The sequence below is a fragment of the Rhea americana genome, unplaced genomic scaffold (assembly GCF_003343005.1).
Source record: "Rhea americana isolate MKP2758 unplaced genomic scaffold, rheAme1 scaffold_29, whole genome shotgun sequence".
In the NCBI taxonomy this organism is placed as follows: domain Eukaryota; kingdom Metazoa; phylum Chordata; class Aves; order Rheiformes; family Rheidae; genus Rhea; species Rhea americana.
Genome location: NW_028186412.1, coordinates 6,836,404 through 6,856,512, shown reverse-complemented (window position 1 = coordinate 6,856,512; position 20,109 = coordinate 6,836,404). Strand labels below are relative to the sequence as shown.

Here is a 20,109-nt window from a genome sequence, read left to right as displayed (position 1 = left end):
TAGTACAAACCTGTCTTTTGTTCCTATACTTCCCTCAAAGCAATGTAATTCAACAGCATTCAAGAGTGCCCCACTGCCAAATGCCACCTGGAATAGTTTGTTCTAACCATATTTCTTCATCAACTTGTAGTTAGTGTGCCTTAAATTCAAATAACTTCTCTAAAGTTAAGTACCTTTTCAGTAAACCTTCTGATGACAGCCATTGTATAAAAATTTTGCTAGGGGATACAACATGACTAATTCTCACTTGTAGCTCTTTCTTAGAAAGCGATCTGAAATCCACTTCCTCGAGGGGCTCCATGTTTACAGGATTTAAATTTTCTGGTGTTTCAGGAACTTCTTCTAAAGGAGTATCCCATATTTCACTGGGCCCCACAGCAGTACTTTCAATATATCTGTAAGGTGTGTCAAACAATTAGGATTGAAAGTTTACACATGTAATTGAAGTGAAAAAAAGTTCTGTGATTGCAATTCCAAAATGAATGATAGAAGAAGGAAAAAGTGAAGAATAAGAACTTAGAAAAGCAGAAAACCCTCCATCAAAAGCCAAAAACATTTTTAAATGCTGCATCTGAAGCGCTCGTGATAGTCACTTATTTTTATTCTTCTCCAGTAGCTACCCTTGCATATTCTACTGTCAAATGAGAGTATTAGGTAATACAGGCTGCCAAAAGAGTGATACTGATACGAATATGACTGCTTATCTAGCTTAGAAGCCATCAAATTACTAGTGTCAAGTTTCTGGAAAGCTGTATTGCCTCTGAGTGAAATCTGCAATACTCTACTTCCAAGATAATGTTAATATTCCTTTCAGAAGCAACCATTAATTCAGTGGACAATTTATCCTTCTAGCATTCCCTGAAGTTATGGGTACAAATACAATGCAACATCCCAGAACTACTTCTTTCCTAGTTAAAGTACAAAATGAAGTGTAACAGTAATACTTTAATGTGAACTTGCTTAAATTGTGTGAACTGGGTAGAATAAAGCACAGCAGCAATCAAGAGTTGGCCAATACCTATCAATCCATTCTACCAAGTATCAAGAACTGGGCTAACCAGAGATATGAGGATATACAGCTTGAAAATAATCTATCGGTGTTTCCTGTAGATCAAGACTGAATCTGACAGCTTGCGTGTGTTTAACTGCTGGCCATTTCACAAAATCACGGAACAGCTGATGTTAGGAAGGACCTCTGGAGATCACCTAGTCCAACTCTTCTGCTTAAGCAAGATCACCTAGACAGTGTTGCCCAGGACCCTGACCAGACAGCTCTGGAATCTCTCAAAGGAAGGATATCTGAATATCTCAAAGGAAGGAAGATCTCCATAATCTCTCTGGGCAACCTGTTCCAGTGCTCTATCACCCTCAGTGATAGAGCACGGAGGTTTTTCCTCATATTCAGATGGAACTTCTTGTGTTTCAGTTTGTGCCTGTTGCCTCTTGTCCTGTTGCTGGGCACCCCTGAAAAGACTCTGGCCCCATCCTCTCGACACCCTCCCTTTGGATACTTACACACATTGGTGAGATTCTCCCTCAGTCTTCCCTTCTCCAGGCTAAAAAGGCCCAGCTCTCGCAGCATTTCCTTACATGAGAGATGCTCAGTCTCCTTATCATCTTTGTAGCCCTAAGCTGGACTCTGTCCAGTAGTTCCATGTCTCTCTTGTACTGGAGAGTCCATACCAACATAGCATGTTGCAGCGTGTCTGCTTCCGGTGCCAGATACTTCACAGTTTCAGCTCTACATGCCATTAACTCATTTGTCTCACAACAAAATAAGCTTTAGTACATTAAATGATGTCCTTATAATGATGTATCTGTATAGCACACAGCTCAGCTGTGTCCTAGCTCATGAGTACAGCTCCTGGTCTCTCTGGTACTTTAATACAATACATTATATATATATATATGTGTGTATATATATATATATATATATATATATATATATATATATATGTATTCTCTCTCTCTCTCTATATATATATATTCTCTCTCTGTATATATACACATACATACATACATACACACACACACACACTCACACACACACACACTCACACAAAATGCACAGCGTATTTACCCAGGTATGAAGGATGCCAGGTCTTCCTTAACTAGTTGACAGTTAATACTAGGGCATCTTCCAGGAACAGCAGAGGAGTCAAATAGCTCAACAGATAAAAAGTTATTTTCCAAAATTTCTGTGAATGAAGAATATAAACATAATTAGCACCAAGCAATGCTAGTAAAAAGACTGTTAATGATTCTGGAGACAAGGTAAACAGTTAGGAAGAGGGTGAACTTTTTAAAACTGCATCTTATTTGTAAAATAATTTGATCCTGAATATCAATAATCTAGAGGCTTAACTTTGCACATACCCTTAACATTAACTTAAAAGACATGAGTAAGTATGATATGAACATCTTGTTTATATGCTATAAATAAATATGCACAAAAAAACCCAACTACTGTATGTAATTTTGTTTATCAGATGGGTCATCATTCCACAACTGTAGAAGAACATCCACCTACACATTAAGTGGTATTGAGAAAAAAACCTACTAAGGCTCATGGGTGTTACTGAACTTCATTTTCTGGGTATGTTCTAAGAGCAGTGGTCACATTCATAGCTCCCAATGAGGTCAGAGAGAGTTAAGGACAATCAGCACCCTTAGAAACAAGTCAGTTTTAATAAACCAATTAATACTGGTGTGGCCCATAACAGAAGATGCAGTTTCTTTTTTCCAGAGGCTGTATCTATTATGTCTCCTCTGGTTACTTTGTGTTTGGATACTCTCGTTCCAGGCTGTCACAAGAATTAATGTAAGAATTTCAAATAAATGCATTAAGATATGAAAGTGCATATTTTTATTTCTGAATTAATTTAAGAATATTTAAATAAAGACTGATACACTCTTGATAACTTACTAACAACTGAACACAGCATGAATTTATCTTCAGTCATTTCTTCAAACCTTTCCTTGGCTGCTCTGGTCCACTCACTAGCTCCTTTGTAAGGTTCAATGTAAGCCAGCTTGCTCCTGATTGCCTGAAGAATAATTCAAATTATGTATCAACTTTCACATATCAAGAACATCCCTTAACAGCCAAATTACAGCCTTTGTTGTGTGCAGGACAGCAAGACAGCATGACCTTTGCCTCTGTTTCCACGTTATTAGTCGTTTTTAAGATGTTCTCCACACGATCCCTTCACAGCCTGCAGCAGGACATGAACCTCAAATTCATATTACGTTCTTGCTAAAATAGAAAGAACTATATATTGAGCCTGTATATTTTCCTCAAATCATCTAAAGTTAGCACAGTTATACCACTGTGCAGGTCTGAAGGACTACATGCAGATACCTCAGTTCTACAGTTAACTCTATCAGAAAATTCCTTCAGAAAGTTTGGAAAGGTATTCATTTATTAGGATACATGGAAAAACAACACACAGGAAATCAGACAAAATTAAGCACTTTGAAACGAAGATTAAAAAAGAAAGTTCTTGTTTTAAATGAATTGCTGACCATGGCTGACAAACTCCTAATAGATTTTTCTGAGGATATGTGTTTGACCAATAATACGCAACCAACTGGAACAATGAGATAATGCATACTAAGTCAATACCCTTCTTTATTAAACACTCTGATAGGAATCATCAAAACAGTGCAACTGCAAGAACTCTACCATATTGGAGCGTTTCCTCTCCCATGCTGTCAAAAACAGCTGAATGATTTTGGCTGAAACTTTCCCCAGCAAAATTTGTTCAAAATGTAAGCAACTGAATTCTTTTCCCAGTAACTGGCATTGGTTAACCGTAGTTCAAATAATCACTGTTCTTGGTGTCTATAGGCTTAAAAAAAATTGACACACGAAGTTTTTCAGTTTAGTGTAATTATAGTTGGCAACTAGAATCATCTACTGAACAGCTGAAGAAAAATTCTTTTTCTGCTTAGGTGCATTTTTATTCGATGAAAAAAAATATTTTRCCTTTTCCTTTCCCATTCAGATTTGCCCCTTGTCAAAAACACTTCTACAAGATGTAATGTTAAGAAAACCCCACATCCTAAATCCCTTAAACTCCACAAAAAACAAAACAAAAAAAAAGAGACTCCAAGAGCATTATTCGATCACTGTATGAAAGCTAAAGAATGTAAAAATTAGTTGGGCTATCTACGGAGTAGGAAAAGGTATTAAAAAAAACACACTAAAACCCAAGGTAAACTCTAGGTTTCATTCAAAGCCAAGCAACCTCATGAAGACGTTTTCAGCTTGYACCCGTAACACATTTCAGATGTCTCATCATAAACTCATTTGAAAAGAAATTGTAATAACCTTTTACTTGCTTAGCTTTTTATTTACTTCAGAATGTGCACAATCCTCTTTCCCCTTCCCTCTTTTGAAAGTCTATTTATTATGGGAAAGCATTAACTCACCTTTTCCGGAAAGCTCAGAAATTCCTTTTTTACTTTGCATATGTCTTTAAGACTTATCTTAGCAACATTGCCAAAGTCAACATATTTTACTATAACTTCCCGATGACTCGGCAGCCCTTCAAGACAGACATAAACCATAACATTAGATAAACTTTTAAGTTACTAAAACAGAAAATAAATATTGGATACAAATACAAAAATTGGATAAAACTGTCAGTTTCAAAGCAAAATCCACATCTACATCCTATAAGCATGAAATGTCACATTTTGAAATATTTTGTATCTCAGTTTAAAACTATAGTCTTTAAAAGCCAGAYCTGTAAGATTCCTGAAATGATAGAGTTAACATTTTGGTCCACTACCATCTTTTAATTTTATGAGACACACACTGGTATGTTAAATACATGTCAAGTATATATATAGGCTTGTTAAATACACCACACTACTCATAATGACAACTTAATTAAAGCTCTAATGGTGTTTTAAAAAAAACTGTCCCCAGAACTTTAGTGCTGTGGGCGTTTTGTTTGTCTTCTATATTCAATCTCTAAGCGTAAACTGTGTAGAAGAGGATCAGATTTGAACACTGAARTTGTAGTAAGTGAAAGCGTGTTCGGCTGTTAACCGAGAGGTCAGTGGTTCAAGCCCCCCCAGGGACGGGTCGTGGGTGCTTTGGCTACGAGGATGACCAGAGGGCTGGAGCATCTGCCCTATGAGGAACGGCTGCGAGAGCTGGGCCTCTTCAGCCTGGGGAAGAGAAGACTGAGGGGGGATCTGATCAATGTGTACAAGTACCTGAAGGGAGGGTGTCAAGGGGAYGRGGACAAACTCTTCTCAGTTGTCCCGTGTGACAGKACAAGAGGCAATGGGCAGAAATTGAAGCACAGGAAGTTCCACCTGACCGTGAGGGGGAATTTCTTCCCTGTGAGAGTGACGGAGCACTGGMMCAGGTTGCCCAGAGAGGTGGTGGAGTCTCCTTCTCTGGAGATCTTCAAGGCCCACCTGGATGCAACCCTGTCTAACATGCTCTAGGAGATCCTGCTGAGCAGGGATGTTGGACTAGGTGATCTCCAGAGGTCCCTTCCAACCTTACTGATTCTATGATTCCATGAAATAATACTGTTAACAGTAATTACATAATGGAATATAAAAAAGTGACATGTACTGCAACTCCTTAATTCTTAAAAAGTATATATAAAACACTCCATAAATAGCAAAGGAAGAGTATGTAACATGCACCAGCACAATGAAATTTATCAAGCCACTTGTTGGTATAGAAGTTCCCTATAGAAATAATCACAATTTGTTATTATTCATATCCATTGTGTGACTCTGATACAGAGTCATTTCTAATTTTGAAATTTAGCATTACAGTGGAAAAGAAAACCCAGTATTTTACAGTGGGGAGAAAAACAAAAACCCAAATACTTCACCTATAATCTGTGCTCTGCACCAAATTCCATCTTTGTATTTTGCAATACAGGCTTGCCCTTCAACTGGGCAGTCAATCTCCAAATTTTCCCTATCCTCATGTTTGTATATCTCCTCTATTTTCTTCGGAAGAGCTAAAAAGTCTAGGCTATCCATCTAAAATAAGAAAAACAAAACCTCCTGTAATACATACATGCATTAGGCTAAGAACATCATTATAAAAAATGAAAATTCAGATTTTTTTTTTAATGGATGTTTTATCTACTAGTGCATTTCCTCGTCATCCTCCCAAATTAAACGGTGGTTATGAAAATGCGAAGTAAATTAAAGAACTGAAGAATTTTTTAATATTGTCCTGTTCAGTCATCACACTAAACAGTAAGACTTTCTGTACGCATATAGCCATTAAACATGTAACAGAAGAGTGACCAGAAAGTTAACTTTTTAGAATTTTGGTAGAATTAATGGAAATTTGAGGTCATTTAAGGTGGATTCTAAATAGTTCCAATATTTAAATAAACTCTGTACAAATATTTTAAATGAAACTTATTTCTAAACTTACCAATTGGAGATAGAAATCACTAGGACTATTAATATGACAAACTACAATGGAGACTTCTTCTGTTTCTTGTGGTATTTTAGGCGGACTATATTGCAAGACTACATTATCTTCTAATTCACTGGGAAGCTGCGATCTAAATCTAAAGCAAACAAAAAGGGATTTTGAATAAATTCTGTTCAAAATTAACTAAGCAAGAAGCCTTTTATATCCAGATTGAGAAATCTCCCATTAAAAATACAGAATGGTCTATGAAAAATACAGAATGGTCTATGAAAAATATCATCCATATTTGTATGAATAGTTTGAACTTCTCTTCTTGCAGTCTGTGCAGCCTTTTTTCTCTACCTTAGTGCTTCTTCCTCCACAAATGTAATACAGCAGCTGGCCTTAAAACAGATTTTGTCATTTGGAAAGCAGTATTGTACATTTAAATTTTTTAAAAAAATTCAAGCAGAAGAACATATTCATTGACAAAACTATTTTGAGATTTCCCTTCCTTCACTTATGAGAAAATAAAAGCAATTACTAGAAGAATGTAGGTAAGAATAAAAAATTAATTACTTGTCACTGATCTCTTCAAGATGAGTAAATATTCACAAATATGAACAAGTAAGTTATTCTTCGTACAGCAGAATGTATTCCAATTTCCTAGATATTTRTGTACCAGACCACCGCATCCAAATACCAAATCTAACACTCATGTTCCTCTCTATCTCCTGCCTACAGACCTCTACTGGCCCCTACAGAGCAGCTCTCTCCTGTCATGATGGCAACAACAAGCTAGCTCCCCTTATGCCCTATCTTTAGCTATTTGTTGAGCTACATGCATTATATTGTGTGGCTAGATGAAAGCCACACGTGCTGACTAGCCAGGCTGTCACCAGCCAAATCAAAAAGATAAAGGTTGATTTTTGCAATGCTTTTCTGTCAGTGAGGGGCACTAATAGTTTCTCCTTTCATCCCCTTGCCATTAATCTCACCAAATCTATACAGGAACTTAATTTTTGTCATTTTCTAARATGAGTTAAGATCCATTATCCAAATAAAGCCCTTAGTAGTGAAAATGAATATGCAACAATGTTCATTAGCAAAGGTGTAAGAAGTTAGGTTCAGATACTGCTGAAGATTTATTAACCTCAACCACTGCAAAAATAATTTGTTTGGTAAACATCTTCATTTTAGAAGTATTATGCAATTATCATTGATGGTGTAAGAGCATGAACTGAAGGAAAACACATACCTTGCCAAGTCTAAAAAAACTAATGCATCCTTGAGAGACACTGGCATGTTGTTGCTTATTTTGTTAAATGGAGGTTTTTTTAGATCCACAATGAGCACCCCATCCTCTTCTCTAAATATGCTCATTAAAACAACTTTATTATTTACCATTTTTAAAAATTCTGTCTTTGCTTCCTGTCTCCAACCTTCACTCTGTTTTAAGTAGGCAAAAAAAAAAAAAAAAAAGTTATTCAAGATGTCTGGGACTTCTAAATCAGGGACGAGTGGAGGGGATCAAGGAGGTGAGTACATATGCACCTGTACAGACGAAATTCTGAACCCATTTATGAGATGTAGTAAGACTGCCTAGTCTATAGCCTTGACAGCACAAGACATTATTCTTTGTGATGAATTTGTAAGTGTTTTTAACTGCATAAAACTGAGACAGAGCAAAGGGCTGTAATTTGTACCATTCATTCAACTCAACATTTCTGATTTTCCTGATAGACAGACTAGAGCTGTCACACGCAGTTTTAACTCACTACTTACATTTTTGCTTTCCTAAGCTGTATGAGAGCTCATTCTTTTCTTTTTGTATCTTGCAACAAATGTACAACATGCTATAGCTGTTCACTTGACTTACACATTCCCCCTCTCCACAACATCCTTTGTGCCATTTTATCTACCTTGAAATAGTTTGTCTAAACTTAATTCTCTTGAATCAAATGAACGCATTTCTCATTTGGTACTTCAAATCTGTGTCTTTTAGGTTTGAAGATCCAAGCCCACAAGGCAATACATTTTATCCACATTTGTGAAGCTTGTTCCAGATCTGTCCTATTTAAAACTATTTCAGATAATCTCAGCCTGGTAAAAGACACCAGCAGTTATATTGTCAGAAATACACAGCTGTGTTGGACATACACATTCCCTTGTGAATGCTGCAAAAATAAAAATAACCCAATAAATAAGAGCGAACACTGAAGAAAAAAGCTGCAATTTATGTTCTTTCCTAGGGGAATGAAAGCTGAAAGTTTCTAATTTGGTTTTATACCAGAAGAAAACAAATGACACTTTATAATGCAGAAGATTTTAAGCAATAAAGGACAACCCCAACAGGCTCCCTGAATAACTAAAGCCCGTACTTCTCCATGTGGATTATTTTTGAGAGTTACTATTTGCATGAAGCTATCAGACAGCTATAAAATAAGAATTTCAGTTCTATTCATTTATTTTTAAACTTGACAAAAGGATATCTCTACAAATAAGTAATGAGATTTAAAGCTGCAACGTATCACTACAGACACAGAGGCTTTTTAAAAGACAGATGTCTGTAAGCTTGTTTGCTTTATAGTTATGTTTAATATAAATACTTAATATATTTGTATACACTCTTTATTCCTCTTGGGGCTTTTCTGTTTATATGAGAAGATCATTTAAATTCTCTAACATACATTCTCAGCAGAAAAACCTCAAGAAATAGCAAGAACAGCTTTTACTTACTGCATTTTTGGGAACAATATCTTTTAATGAACACAGTACTGCTAAAGGAGGAATAGTTGCAAGTTGTGCCTCAATATACTGATCAGGCTTTCTTACAAACAAACAAACGTCATCTGTGTCAATAATTTGCAAAGTAGCTGTTTCATGCCTTTCAACAGGAACGTATCTATTGCTAGTGGGAATTAAAAAAAAAAAAAAAACAGTATTATTTTGAAAGAAGAGCAAACCAAACCAAAAATAAGTTGGCATAATGCTATGAGATTAAAACAGATCTAAACGTTCAGTGCCTGAGTAAAACATACTTTTTGTTCTTAAACACTCAGGACTTGCACATTCTCTTTCTGCAACACAAGTTTAACATTTTAACATATAAAGATCAGTTCTTTTGTGTATTTACATGAGCTCCACTTTTTCTGAGACATGTTATGCAAAGATTACTAGTTTCATTTGGATATCTGTTATCAGCTTGCATGAAGCTTATTTACTGATTAAGGATCTGTTTGTTAAGAGAGATCCTCTTGAGAAACTACAGTCAAAGGACAACAACTGCAGACAAACAACACTCTCTGTAAACGTACCTTGAAAAAATCAGAACTTCAGAACTCCCAAAATCTATCAGGAATACTTCCATCACTGCAATATCACAAACTTTGTATCTTACTGGACCATAAGGCTTCCTCACATTTTTACTTTTTAGGGGAACTAGTTCAGTGATAGTTCCACGGCACCACATTCCAGTTTCTTTACTCTTAATGAAAGTTCTAGCACCTATAGAAAAGCAAATGAAAAATGGACTAAATGCAGAATTTATAGATATCCTGCATTGTATGTATTGCTATTACAGTTCTATGTAATGGTCTACTGCTTCCACTCCTTTGCAGAGGTAGAAGAATGCTACCTCTAAAATAAACATACAAAGACATTAAAAATCTTGTCTTGATAGCCAATATAAGTTTTCTTCCCACACTAATTTACACAATGTCTATATACCTAGGAGGTGGTTGGCTTGCACGAAGAATTATTTCTGATAAACTTCTTATATCTATTACTGGAACACCCAAACTCATGACCATGAAAGCCTATTTTATTTGCAAATAGTTCAGTCAAGTTCACATAAAAAAAAAAAGAAATCCTTTATGAAAAAAAGTCTTAAGATCTCTGCAGTGGTCCTAACTGGGAAAACTATTGTACACTGAAGATTTAGCAATTCACAGAAAAGCTGACTTGAGCAGGCACAGGCCTGCACTGTGTTGCACATATCCCTTGGCTGCAGGACAAAGTTGGCCAGTTGGCCAACTAACTGTAACAGTGGAACCTGCAGGCAGCTCCTACTTGGCACTGGTGATTATACCACCTGCATCCTAATCTTCATCTAAAAGTGAAGCACCATGTTCTCTTGTGAACATCATTTTCCTTGACAGTATGAATGAATACAGTTGTTTTACTCTAAGAAAAACCTGTAAGAACTCTAAAGCCCAAAATGCTGGTGAAACTCATCAAAGACAGAATCTACACAGCTCACGATGTCCTGATTGAGAGGTCTATCCAATTCTGCATCATCTAGAGGTTCCCACAATCAGAAAAAACACAAGATTTTAGTTGCTCATCTTGTATTCCACTCCCGTCTCTGAATTCTGATTAAGCATCGTATTATGTGTAAAGATTTGAGTGGGTATTATCTCTTACTAGGATCCAGAAAGAACCAGCACCTACCTGGTACAAAACCACCCCAACATCAACACATTTAGAGCTAAATATTCCACAAGTTCCCCACTTCTGTATAACACACCCTAGCTCAAACTTAGTCTTCAAACTTTACAAAAAATGTATTACTAGAATAAATCTACTGACACATTCCAAAGTAATATTGAACTTTACTGTCTATTCAGACTATTACATTATTTTTAATGAGTTTTCTAAAAACCTTCTAGAAGYAAGTACCAAGGAAGAAATACTGCAAGATAGTATTTTAAGCGGATGTAATTCTTTAGAAACGACTAACTTACCTAATTCCAGAACATCTGAAGGCGAAAGGTAAGAACTCATACTACGACAAAAGTTTTTCAGTTTCTTCTCCAAAAAAACTGCTATTTTCTTCTGTGAATATCTCCGAATATAGAAGTGACATGGATTTACAACATGGCTTACAAACACGAGTTCTGTCGAGCCTGAACAAGATAAACATATGTTAAACACAGTATAAATGACACCAATAGATACTATTTTTATATACATATATGATTAGGTTTGTGTTGCATCAGTCATGATGACATTTCTCTTTATCAAATACAATCATCTCACAGCAGCCTGCTCATGCTTATTTCAAACTAATTATGTTCACTTCTCCAAGTCCTCTCTTTTGAGGAAAGAGCAAGATCTACCCCCCTTTAGCCACCTTACAAAAAAAAAGTTCACTGCCTACAAAGTAGGCTCCTGAACTAAGGTAAGCAATTCAATCCTTATATTCTACTTCAGCAGAGAAGCAATTAAGTGAATTAGAGAGCCTAAGAAGGACATCTACCTTCAAGAGTAGGAATCAAAAGCAGTTTTGTATAGTTATTCAGTACTACTGCATGAAGATCAATGAACATTCAAAAGCTAGCCAACAGACAACCCTTGATAAAAATATATTTTTGACTAACCATCCGTATTATTTATACTATAGGTACCTCCCTTGATTAGGGATCCAAAATGTGGGGGTCCTCTTTTGAAGCTAGTCACCAAAGGTGGTGGATGGGCCAGGATTCAGAAGCCCAGTGTGTCAATTCCTACAAGAGTATTTTAAACCACGAAACTTTCTGCAAAGAATGGACAGCATCACCACTGCAAAGCAGCTGCAATCTGTACTAGAACCCCTGTCATGTAAATGACTGATCTGGGCACAGCTAACAGACAGATCCGCAGCATCCTACAGCTTAATCCTCTCTGTGTCTGTCTCTAAACTATCACTGATCACAGGTAAGAGATGGCGTAAGAATTTTGCATTCAGGATGTTCTGAGTATATACACAGGACTGTGCTTGGAAGCTTAGGAAATTCAGTACCCAAAACAGAGATTAAAATTATTCTTAGGCATCTCCAGTGGTTAAGACATGGTCTGAGTAAGTCTGAATTACTTGTAAGATTTAAGCTCCAGGTACACAAACTCTTCTTGCTCACCCCTGCTGGAGGTCACCATCTCCAATGATCTGCTGATTCAGCTAGTCTGTCTTAAGTAAACTAAGATAAGCATATATTAACAGCTTCTTCAGTAGATCAGTGGAGTCTGGTATTTCCAGCACAAGAGACAGTGACAGGAGCTGTGGCAGTTCTGAATCACTAGAACCGCAGGGATCCAGGAGAAACGGCTGCAGTCGATTGTWCACATTTAGGCAGTACAAGTATGTTCCTTCAAGTAACCTCCACCCTTCCAGCGCCTCCCCCACAACAAACCACAAATGCCTGAAAAGGATTTGGAAGATTTATCAAAAAGTGTATTTGTTTGATAACTAACCCTGCTAGGGGGAGTGAATGAAAGACTTGTTCTATCATACTTCGAATTACAGTTTCCATAATCCAAAAAGATCTAATATTCAATAAAATGTGTTCTTCAGCAGTATGCTAAAACATATTCATAGCATGATCATTCTATGAATCATGACCACTCTATGATCATTTAACCTCTAAGATCTTATTTTCTTAATGTATATATGAGGGAGACTTACTTAACTGCCCAGACAGGCTCAGACAACACAAAGCTTTGTTATTTATGAGACCTCTCTGTGTGAATTCTCTGATGTCTAATAACAAGCGAGTGCACACTAAGGCTTCACTTCAGTGTAGGTGTTAAGAGAAATTCTCTGCTGCTTATTTCCARAGAACTCACTACAAACATGAAGTGTTTGAATCCCTTAATACTCTTATCAAGTATTCATTCCTATCAAATATTCATTAAGAATGACCAATACATTCTCAAGTTACAGGAGAGGAAATTGACAGGGGAGAAGGGAGAGCGCATTTGTATTATGTTGAGGCAATAAAACAGAGAAATGTGATTTCCTTGATCTCTCTTCTCTGCTAATATTGCTTCCTACAGTAAGGCACATTTTTGCAGCAGTATTTTCTGTATCTACTTCTTCCTCTCTCAGCTTCTTAGGTCAGTTTCTTTTTTCCAAAATACTGCAATTTCTGCTTTTCAACTTTTATTACTATTACCACACTTACCAATGAATAGCTGTTCAAAGCACTGCACAAATTGTGCCTATGGAATCTGTGGAGGAAATAACTTACTTCCTCAAATCATGCTCTCTTTTTCATACATGTCTCTTTACTTGTAATTCAGGATCTCAAACAGGGAGGGACGGAGAACAATACAGCACTTCAAAATTCAGTATATAAATTACTGACCTATAAAATGAGTTGCACTGGTCAGAGACAGCACTAATATTATTAGGTCAAATATTTACCAGCTGCTGAGAAACACTACAAATGTCAAGCTTTGTGAAGTTGCTTGGGACTTCTGTATTGCAGCTTCAAACTAAGTGGTATTGTGGCAAATCTTAAAGACTGTGCCTATGTTAGCAAGGAGCGTACAACAGCGAGTGGATTTACAGAGCAACAGAGCTGGTATCAAGAATGACATCCACACTATAAGCACCTCCCAGACTCATTTTACCTAGAAGGAACTCAGTTCACATGTCCCAAAATTGCTCTTACAGGTGAGCAAAAGCATGCTATCTGCTTCATAATGCATTCCTGATCCCAACTAGAACCCTAATGTATGTGTCCACCTCTCTCAACTAATTTCAGTGTCTTCCTTAACAGTTTCTTAGAAAAGAAAAAGCTTCTTGGCTCTCTTCAACATCAGATCTTAGTCAGACTTAGTTAAGTACAAAAACTGCAACAAGCAACTACTACAACAAACCAGATCATTTATATCAGATAGGAAAACCACTAACCAGCTTTGTGTTCAAAAGGTGCTTTCTTCTTGAAGAGTTTCTTCCTCTGTTCGTCTTGAGGACACTCTGTGGGAAGTTCTGTTTGTTTATTGTTTTAAAAGAAGTTTAATGAGTTAGGTTAATGTATGTATACATCTAGGCAAATACATTGAAGAGAAATTAAGGATTTTGTAAAGGTACTGAGGAGAAAAAGATTTTCTTATTTGATGCAACTGAAACAGATGCCCACTCAGTGAAATATACACATGGCCAGCCTATGTGCTAATTCCAAGATTATCAAACTACCATAAAAAATGAAAGATTCAGCAAATGCAAAACTTTTATTAAACTCCAGTTTGAAGAAATTTTGTTCTGATAAAGTGTTTTATTAAGTCCACTAGGACTTTGAAATAAGCTTTGAAATAATTTTAGACAGCTGTACTCAAGCTCTGAAATTCACATCACATAACCAATACTCTAGTTCCAAAGGGAGAAGTTTCACAGAATCACACAATGGTTGAGCTTGGAAGGGACCTCTGGAGATCATCTAGTCCAACGTCCTCATTCAAGCAGGGTCACGCAGAGCACATTAGACAGGATCACGTCCAGGCACGCTTTGAGTATTTTCTGAGAAGGAGACTTGACAACCTCTCTGGGCAACCTGGAATTTTGACTATTTGTATTACCATTTTAACTCATAGGTGCAAGGACATTAATTTTATTAAGAACAACACTTTAAGGAAAATACTTCCGTGGGTGTTCACTTCAGTGATACAAACATATCTTTTGAGATTAAAAGCAAGAAGATTTGCTGGTGCACAGTATCCCGAGAAGATTCCCAAGAAAGAAAAGGATGCACAGAAATGGAACTGAGCACAGGCATTGTATCAACACCGATGCAGGGAGTCTTTATCACTCCTGCTTTGGCATAGTAAAGCTGATAAAGGGAACTGACAGTCAACATGCAAATCTGCTATTGTACTTGTACTCTTCTCAGAGTGCATAGATAACAAAGTTTATGTTTGTATTTCTGGAACCTCTGCAGAGTTTGATAAGTTGAACATATCACTGCTGTTCTGCTGCGGAGGAGTGTGTTTCTGTGTATTTCAGAAGGGGATGGTTGAGAAAGGTAAGCCTCAAAAAAAAAAAATGACAAAGAGGGCATTTTCTCCTTGAATTTCTCTTTCCAGTTCTAGGTTTAAAGAATGTCATCTTGGTCATCAGCATCTGTTTTTCTGAATATGAATCTTTTATCCTCAGTGAGCTTACACCTGACAGTCTTATGCTCTAGAATTCAAGACTGACCCAACAGATTTATCTTGCATGTAAAGTAAGCCTTTTTCTGTTTTCTCTAGCACAGAATGTGAAAGAACTGCACTCAGCACGTATTTGGTGATGCGCTGTTCCTCTATCTAGTAGAGTCCCTGTAATTAAAAGCCTAGTTCCTTTTCTCAAGGGTTAGATGTCTTGGCCTGCCAGGTCTGTGCCACTCCAATAGTTAGGCTAATTTCAGAGACCTGAAGTTCAAACTTTTTACAAAACCAACATACATACTGCCATGTTCCTCCTGACTATTGAGAAGAGCTTGACAAAATCAAGCAAAGTGGTCAGAAAGAAGACATGCTATCACGCCTGAACAGAAACAGAAATTAAGGCTTATTTGGCCAGGCAAGTAATATAGTACAATCTAAACATGCAGCAAAGGAGACAAATTGGAACTTGAACCACCAATAAGATTGATCAGTAAAGAAAATCAGGTCTCAAAAGTGGTTATAAAGTCAAAGCTATGATCTACTAGCAGAACTTCGTCATTTACCAACGGCAAATGAAAGGAACTATGTTTTGTCTATTATGCCCTTGATGCAGACTAAAAGGAAAAACAGATTATCTGCTGTACAGGCACTGTCAAGGCAAAGTCTCCAAACTTGAGCATGTGATATATATGTATGCACTCAGAATGGAACATACATATCTAAAAGCACTCGTAGAAACGTGGCTTGTCAACAATAAATTGTATGAATAACAAATGGTAATGGTTAACAATTACTTGTCTASTCTTGGTCAAAAAGCTGAAATAGTGGAGTCAGCAGAAAGCATTGTAAGCAAGACATCTGCAGGCAGCATGAGCACACACACACACACAAAAAAAATTAAAAACCGTAGGATGTTAAGGTCAGTTGCACAGCAATGATTATGATACATGCCTCCCTAATACTCAAAGGTTTTTCAAAAAACAGAAGCATGGTATTGGTTGGGAAACCTGATTAATTTCCTAAAAGACAATCTGAAAATAAGAAGAGAGCCTTAGACTTGGGCTAAATAGAATCATAGAATGGTAAGGTTGGAAGGGACCTCTGGAGATCCTCTAGTCCAACCCTCAGCGTAGCCCATATGAGGACTGAACCCGCAACCTTGGCATTAGCAGTACCACGCTCTAACCAACTGAGCTAAACCTGCCCCCAATAGTGGGGTAATAGATCACCCTCAGGGTAACATGCTTTCCCTAGTATCTAATTACAATTTTCCATATTCCAACTTGTGTCTGTAGCTTCTTGTTCTATCAGTGTACCGCCTAGGAAAGTCTAGCTCCAACTTCTCTATATATACCAAACCAGGTAGCTGTAGACAGCCATGAAGTTCAATATTCGAGGGCTCTGAGGTAAAGAGGCTCAGTTCTTTCATCCTGTTCTCATACTTCATGTGTTCCAGACCCTAGCCAGCTTGACTGACTCTGCTGAAGCTTGCTCCAGTAAGCCAGTGACTTTCAGCACTGAAGGGTCCAAAACTGGACACAGCACTACAATGCAGTCTCACAGAGCCTAAGATAACTTCCTTGGACTTGCTAGCTATGCTCAGGAGTTACAATCTGTCCAGAGAAGAACTGACAAACTGAAGAACTTACTGTTGTTGCTAGTTAAGGTAGGACAATGCCAGATATTCCAGGAAGCATTGTAACAACTAAAACAGTCAAAGAAATTTATCCAGGAAGACACAAACTTACAATAACAGCCACTTGAGAAAAGTYGTAGGGAAGTTCTCACTGAGATAAACTAAAGGGAGAAAAAAAAGCAACCACAGAAGTTCAAAGCAAGAGAAAGTGAAATGCAGGAGTCAGGAAAGAGTCTGTAGGAGTGCTGAGTTTGACTACAAACATGCTATTAATAAATGACATTACGACTGATAACTGAATATTGAAAGCATCAGCTGTTAAGCAACTCACCTTCCTCATCATCTTCAATTATTTCTTCTATTATGACATCAGGGCTGGACAGAGTCTTGGGCAGAACAGGAATAGTCTGACGATGTATCATGGTAAGTAACTCTTGTACTCGTGTATTTTTCACTTCTTCATGAACACCAGGTTTTGCAAGAGCTTTTATTTTCCTTTCTCTGGTAAGTGCAGGAAAGGTATTGTCTACAGAAAAATGAGTATTATGGCCTGGTGGCATGTCTTCTTTGTCATCAGGCCTGAGAGTGTGCTGTCCGTTGTCTTCATTGTATTTAGGAAAACATCTATTTGGAGACAGGAATTAAAAGAATTGGGTTTGTTTCCAGAGAAGCATTCAAGTAAAAGTTTTTCTTTTTCCTTTTAAAAACAGATCACAATGCTATGAAAATAACTCGTAAAACTGGCTGAAACAGCAGAAATAATTTTTATTATTATAATATTTATTGAAACTTTTAATCAAAAGATTGGTATCTCTCAAAAAATTGCATAATGTTTTTGAAGACCAACACAATAGAACAGTAAAACTATTCCTGAACCCTAAAAAGATCAGTTCTAGCAGTGGCCTAGATTTTGTCCCTTCCTAATTTAACATTGTTCTCTTTTTAACCTTTTTTAAGGTTTAAGGTTTATACTACAGACTATGCACTACAGTACTTTGCACTATACTACATACTGAAAGAAAGATTTTTTTACAGTATGCTTTCAAGATCGTCAAATCTGGATTATTCCAAACTGTAATATATGACACCATGGGAGATTCCTGACACCATAAACACACAAGAGAGCAGCATAGGTTATTCAGGCCATTGTATATAAACAGATTTTCCTCAATGCATTTTAACACTTTTGCCAATGTAACAATAAATCTCAGATAAAGAGAGGGTCACTCATTCTTTGAGAAACTATTCCTCAATCTAAGCAAGAGATTCCAAGAGCAGTCCACAAACTGCTACAAAACAATATGCAGAATTTAGTTCATCATCTCTCTTTAGAAAGACTCCTCCTTCTGTCCTTGGGCACAGCGTCAGCACAAACATGAGCTGCCCCTGATTAAATGACCAAACAGTGCCCATAAATTAAAAAAAATAACTATTTGGAAAACATTAGTAATGGGAGAGAGTTTATGTTAAAAACAAAAGCATGTTAGATGCCGTTCTACTGACAGTTACTCCATACTGTAATCTGCAGGATTTCCAAGTATTATTACAGKATGTGACAACCCTTTTCTCAGATTACCAGGGATGACAATAGGCCTCCATTACATTTTAACAGCAATTCCATGTCAAAGACTGGAGGAAAAGTAAAGGAATCTAATTAAATCAGATTAACTTGAACCAAAGAAAAACCCTTAAGTCAATTATTTTGACATTTGCCACAATCAGCAGTTAGACTGTGAAGCAGAAATACTACAAATTTCAGTATTTGCTGCAGATTTTCCAGCACTTGCATGAAACAATTTTCATGTAATAGAGATGTTTACATTTTCAGTATATCATTAAATGCCAAAGCTGGAATAACATCCACCATTAAAAAATACGTTTTCAGTAAATAACTTAAATGATACAGTGAAAATATTTGAGTGAAACACAAAACTGAAAYGTCACCACAAACACTAACTGGTTTAACTGGAATGCCAGCCAAAATAACAGCATCTGAAGTTTTTCTTTGATTTGTCATCATACTCTTTGAAGCATACACAGACTTTTTTCTGAATTCAATCTCTAATAAATATTTAACCATTAGAAGACTAGGTACATTACTGTATCCATCCTATTAAAAAAAATGCTTACTTTGCTGTTTTTCCCCATTCAATCTTCCCCATATTTTTTAACAAAGATGTAATTTCATCAGTATTTATGAAGAAACTGGAAAAAAAGAATAGAAACATTAGGAGAGTCACAATGATCTGAATCACTCTGACACTTTAAGAGATATAAATCATTTTTAGAATAGAATTCCTGTAGTACATTTAGAGGCAAAAAAGAGGTTAATTACCTATTTAATTCCTTCACTTGTGGACAAAAAGAACAGTGAAAATTGGCATGTTAACAGCCTATTAACAACAGATTTGGTTGCTCCCTTATCCTCACATTTATACTTAAAAATTCTCCTAGCTTCTTCTCTCTCTCACACACAGTACTCCAGTATTTATTTATGGAGTACTCATCAATAACAAGTTAAATTCCACCAACTTTTCTTCACAGAGGAAAAAAACCCTCTCCAACAATATGAAGAAAAAAAACCCATTAATTGAAGTCCAAAACATATATATTCTTTACTTGTTCTGTTTATCATTACACTAACGAGCAGCTCTAATTCCCTTCCCAAACAAAAGCTCGTAACATTTTGTAAGTACTTTCACAATAATTAGGCTAGCAGAACTGGAAACACAACTTTATCCAATCAAATTGTCAGCTTTGCTAACTGTCTAGTCATCATTAACAATTTGTGAAAAACTGAAGCGTATGTACTATTGAACATGCGATCTTCTCTGAAGCATTTCTTCTCTTTTTCCTCTATTCAGGAATGCACCTATCCTTTCTTCTTTGGTATTTTACAGTTACGGAATCAATCTCAAGTTTTTTGTACCTTATCAGTTTTTACATTTTCATCTTCAGTGTTATTTTGCTGACAGGTGCTGAAAGGCACCAGCATGCAAGGCCTTTATACTCATCCTTTATCAAGTCTCCTTTATTTCTCTTCTAACAATCTATTTGTCGTTTTCAGATCCTTAACAGGTCTTCCCCTACAAAACAACTGACTTAATGTTTTGGTTTTTGGCTTTCCTCTAGGTTGGGAGCATCTCTGAAATTCTCC

The 20,109-nt window shown here is 36.6% G+C and overlaps 1 protein-coding gene across 1 annotated transcript in view; it reads right to left on the bottom strand.

Annotated features, from left to right (window-relative positions):
- The window catches only part of RNF17 (ring finger protein 17), a 52,978-nt gene that overhangs the window by 20,552 nt on the left and 12,317 nt on the right, over positions 1-20,109 (bottom strand). The window contains exons 10-22 of the mRNA XM_085309115.1: positions 19,083-19,157; positions 17,284-17,576; positions 14,085-14,162; positions 11,155-11,316; positions 9,727-9,916; positions 9,149-9,320; positions 7,668-7,858; positions 6,428-6,566; positions 5,868-6,021; positions 4,435-4,550; positions 2,927-3,047; positions 2,081-2,198; positions 174-395 (exon numbers count right to left, since the gene is read on the bottom strand). Coding sequence (XP_085165241.1) covers positions 174-395; positions 2,081-2,198; positions 2,927-3,047; positions 4,435-4,550; positions 5,868-6,021; positions 6,428-6,566; positions 7,668-7,858; positions 9,149-9,320; positions 9,727-9,916; positions 11,155-11,316; positions 14,085-14,162; positions 17,284-17,576; positions 19,083-19,157 — 2,031 coding nt within the window. The remainder of the gene's footprint in view (positions 1-173; positions 396-2,080; positions 2,199-2,926; positions 3,048-4,434; positions 4,551-5,867; positions 6,022-6,427; positions 6,567-7,667; positions 7,859-9,148; positions 9,321-9,726; positions 9,917-11,154; positions 11,317-14,084; positions 14,163-17,283; positions 17,577-19,082; positions 19,158-20,109) is intronic.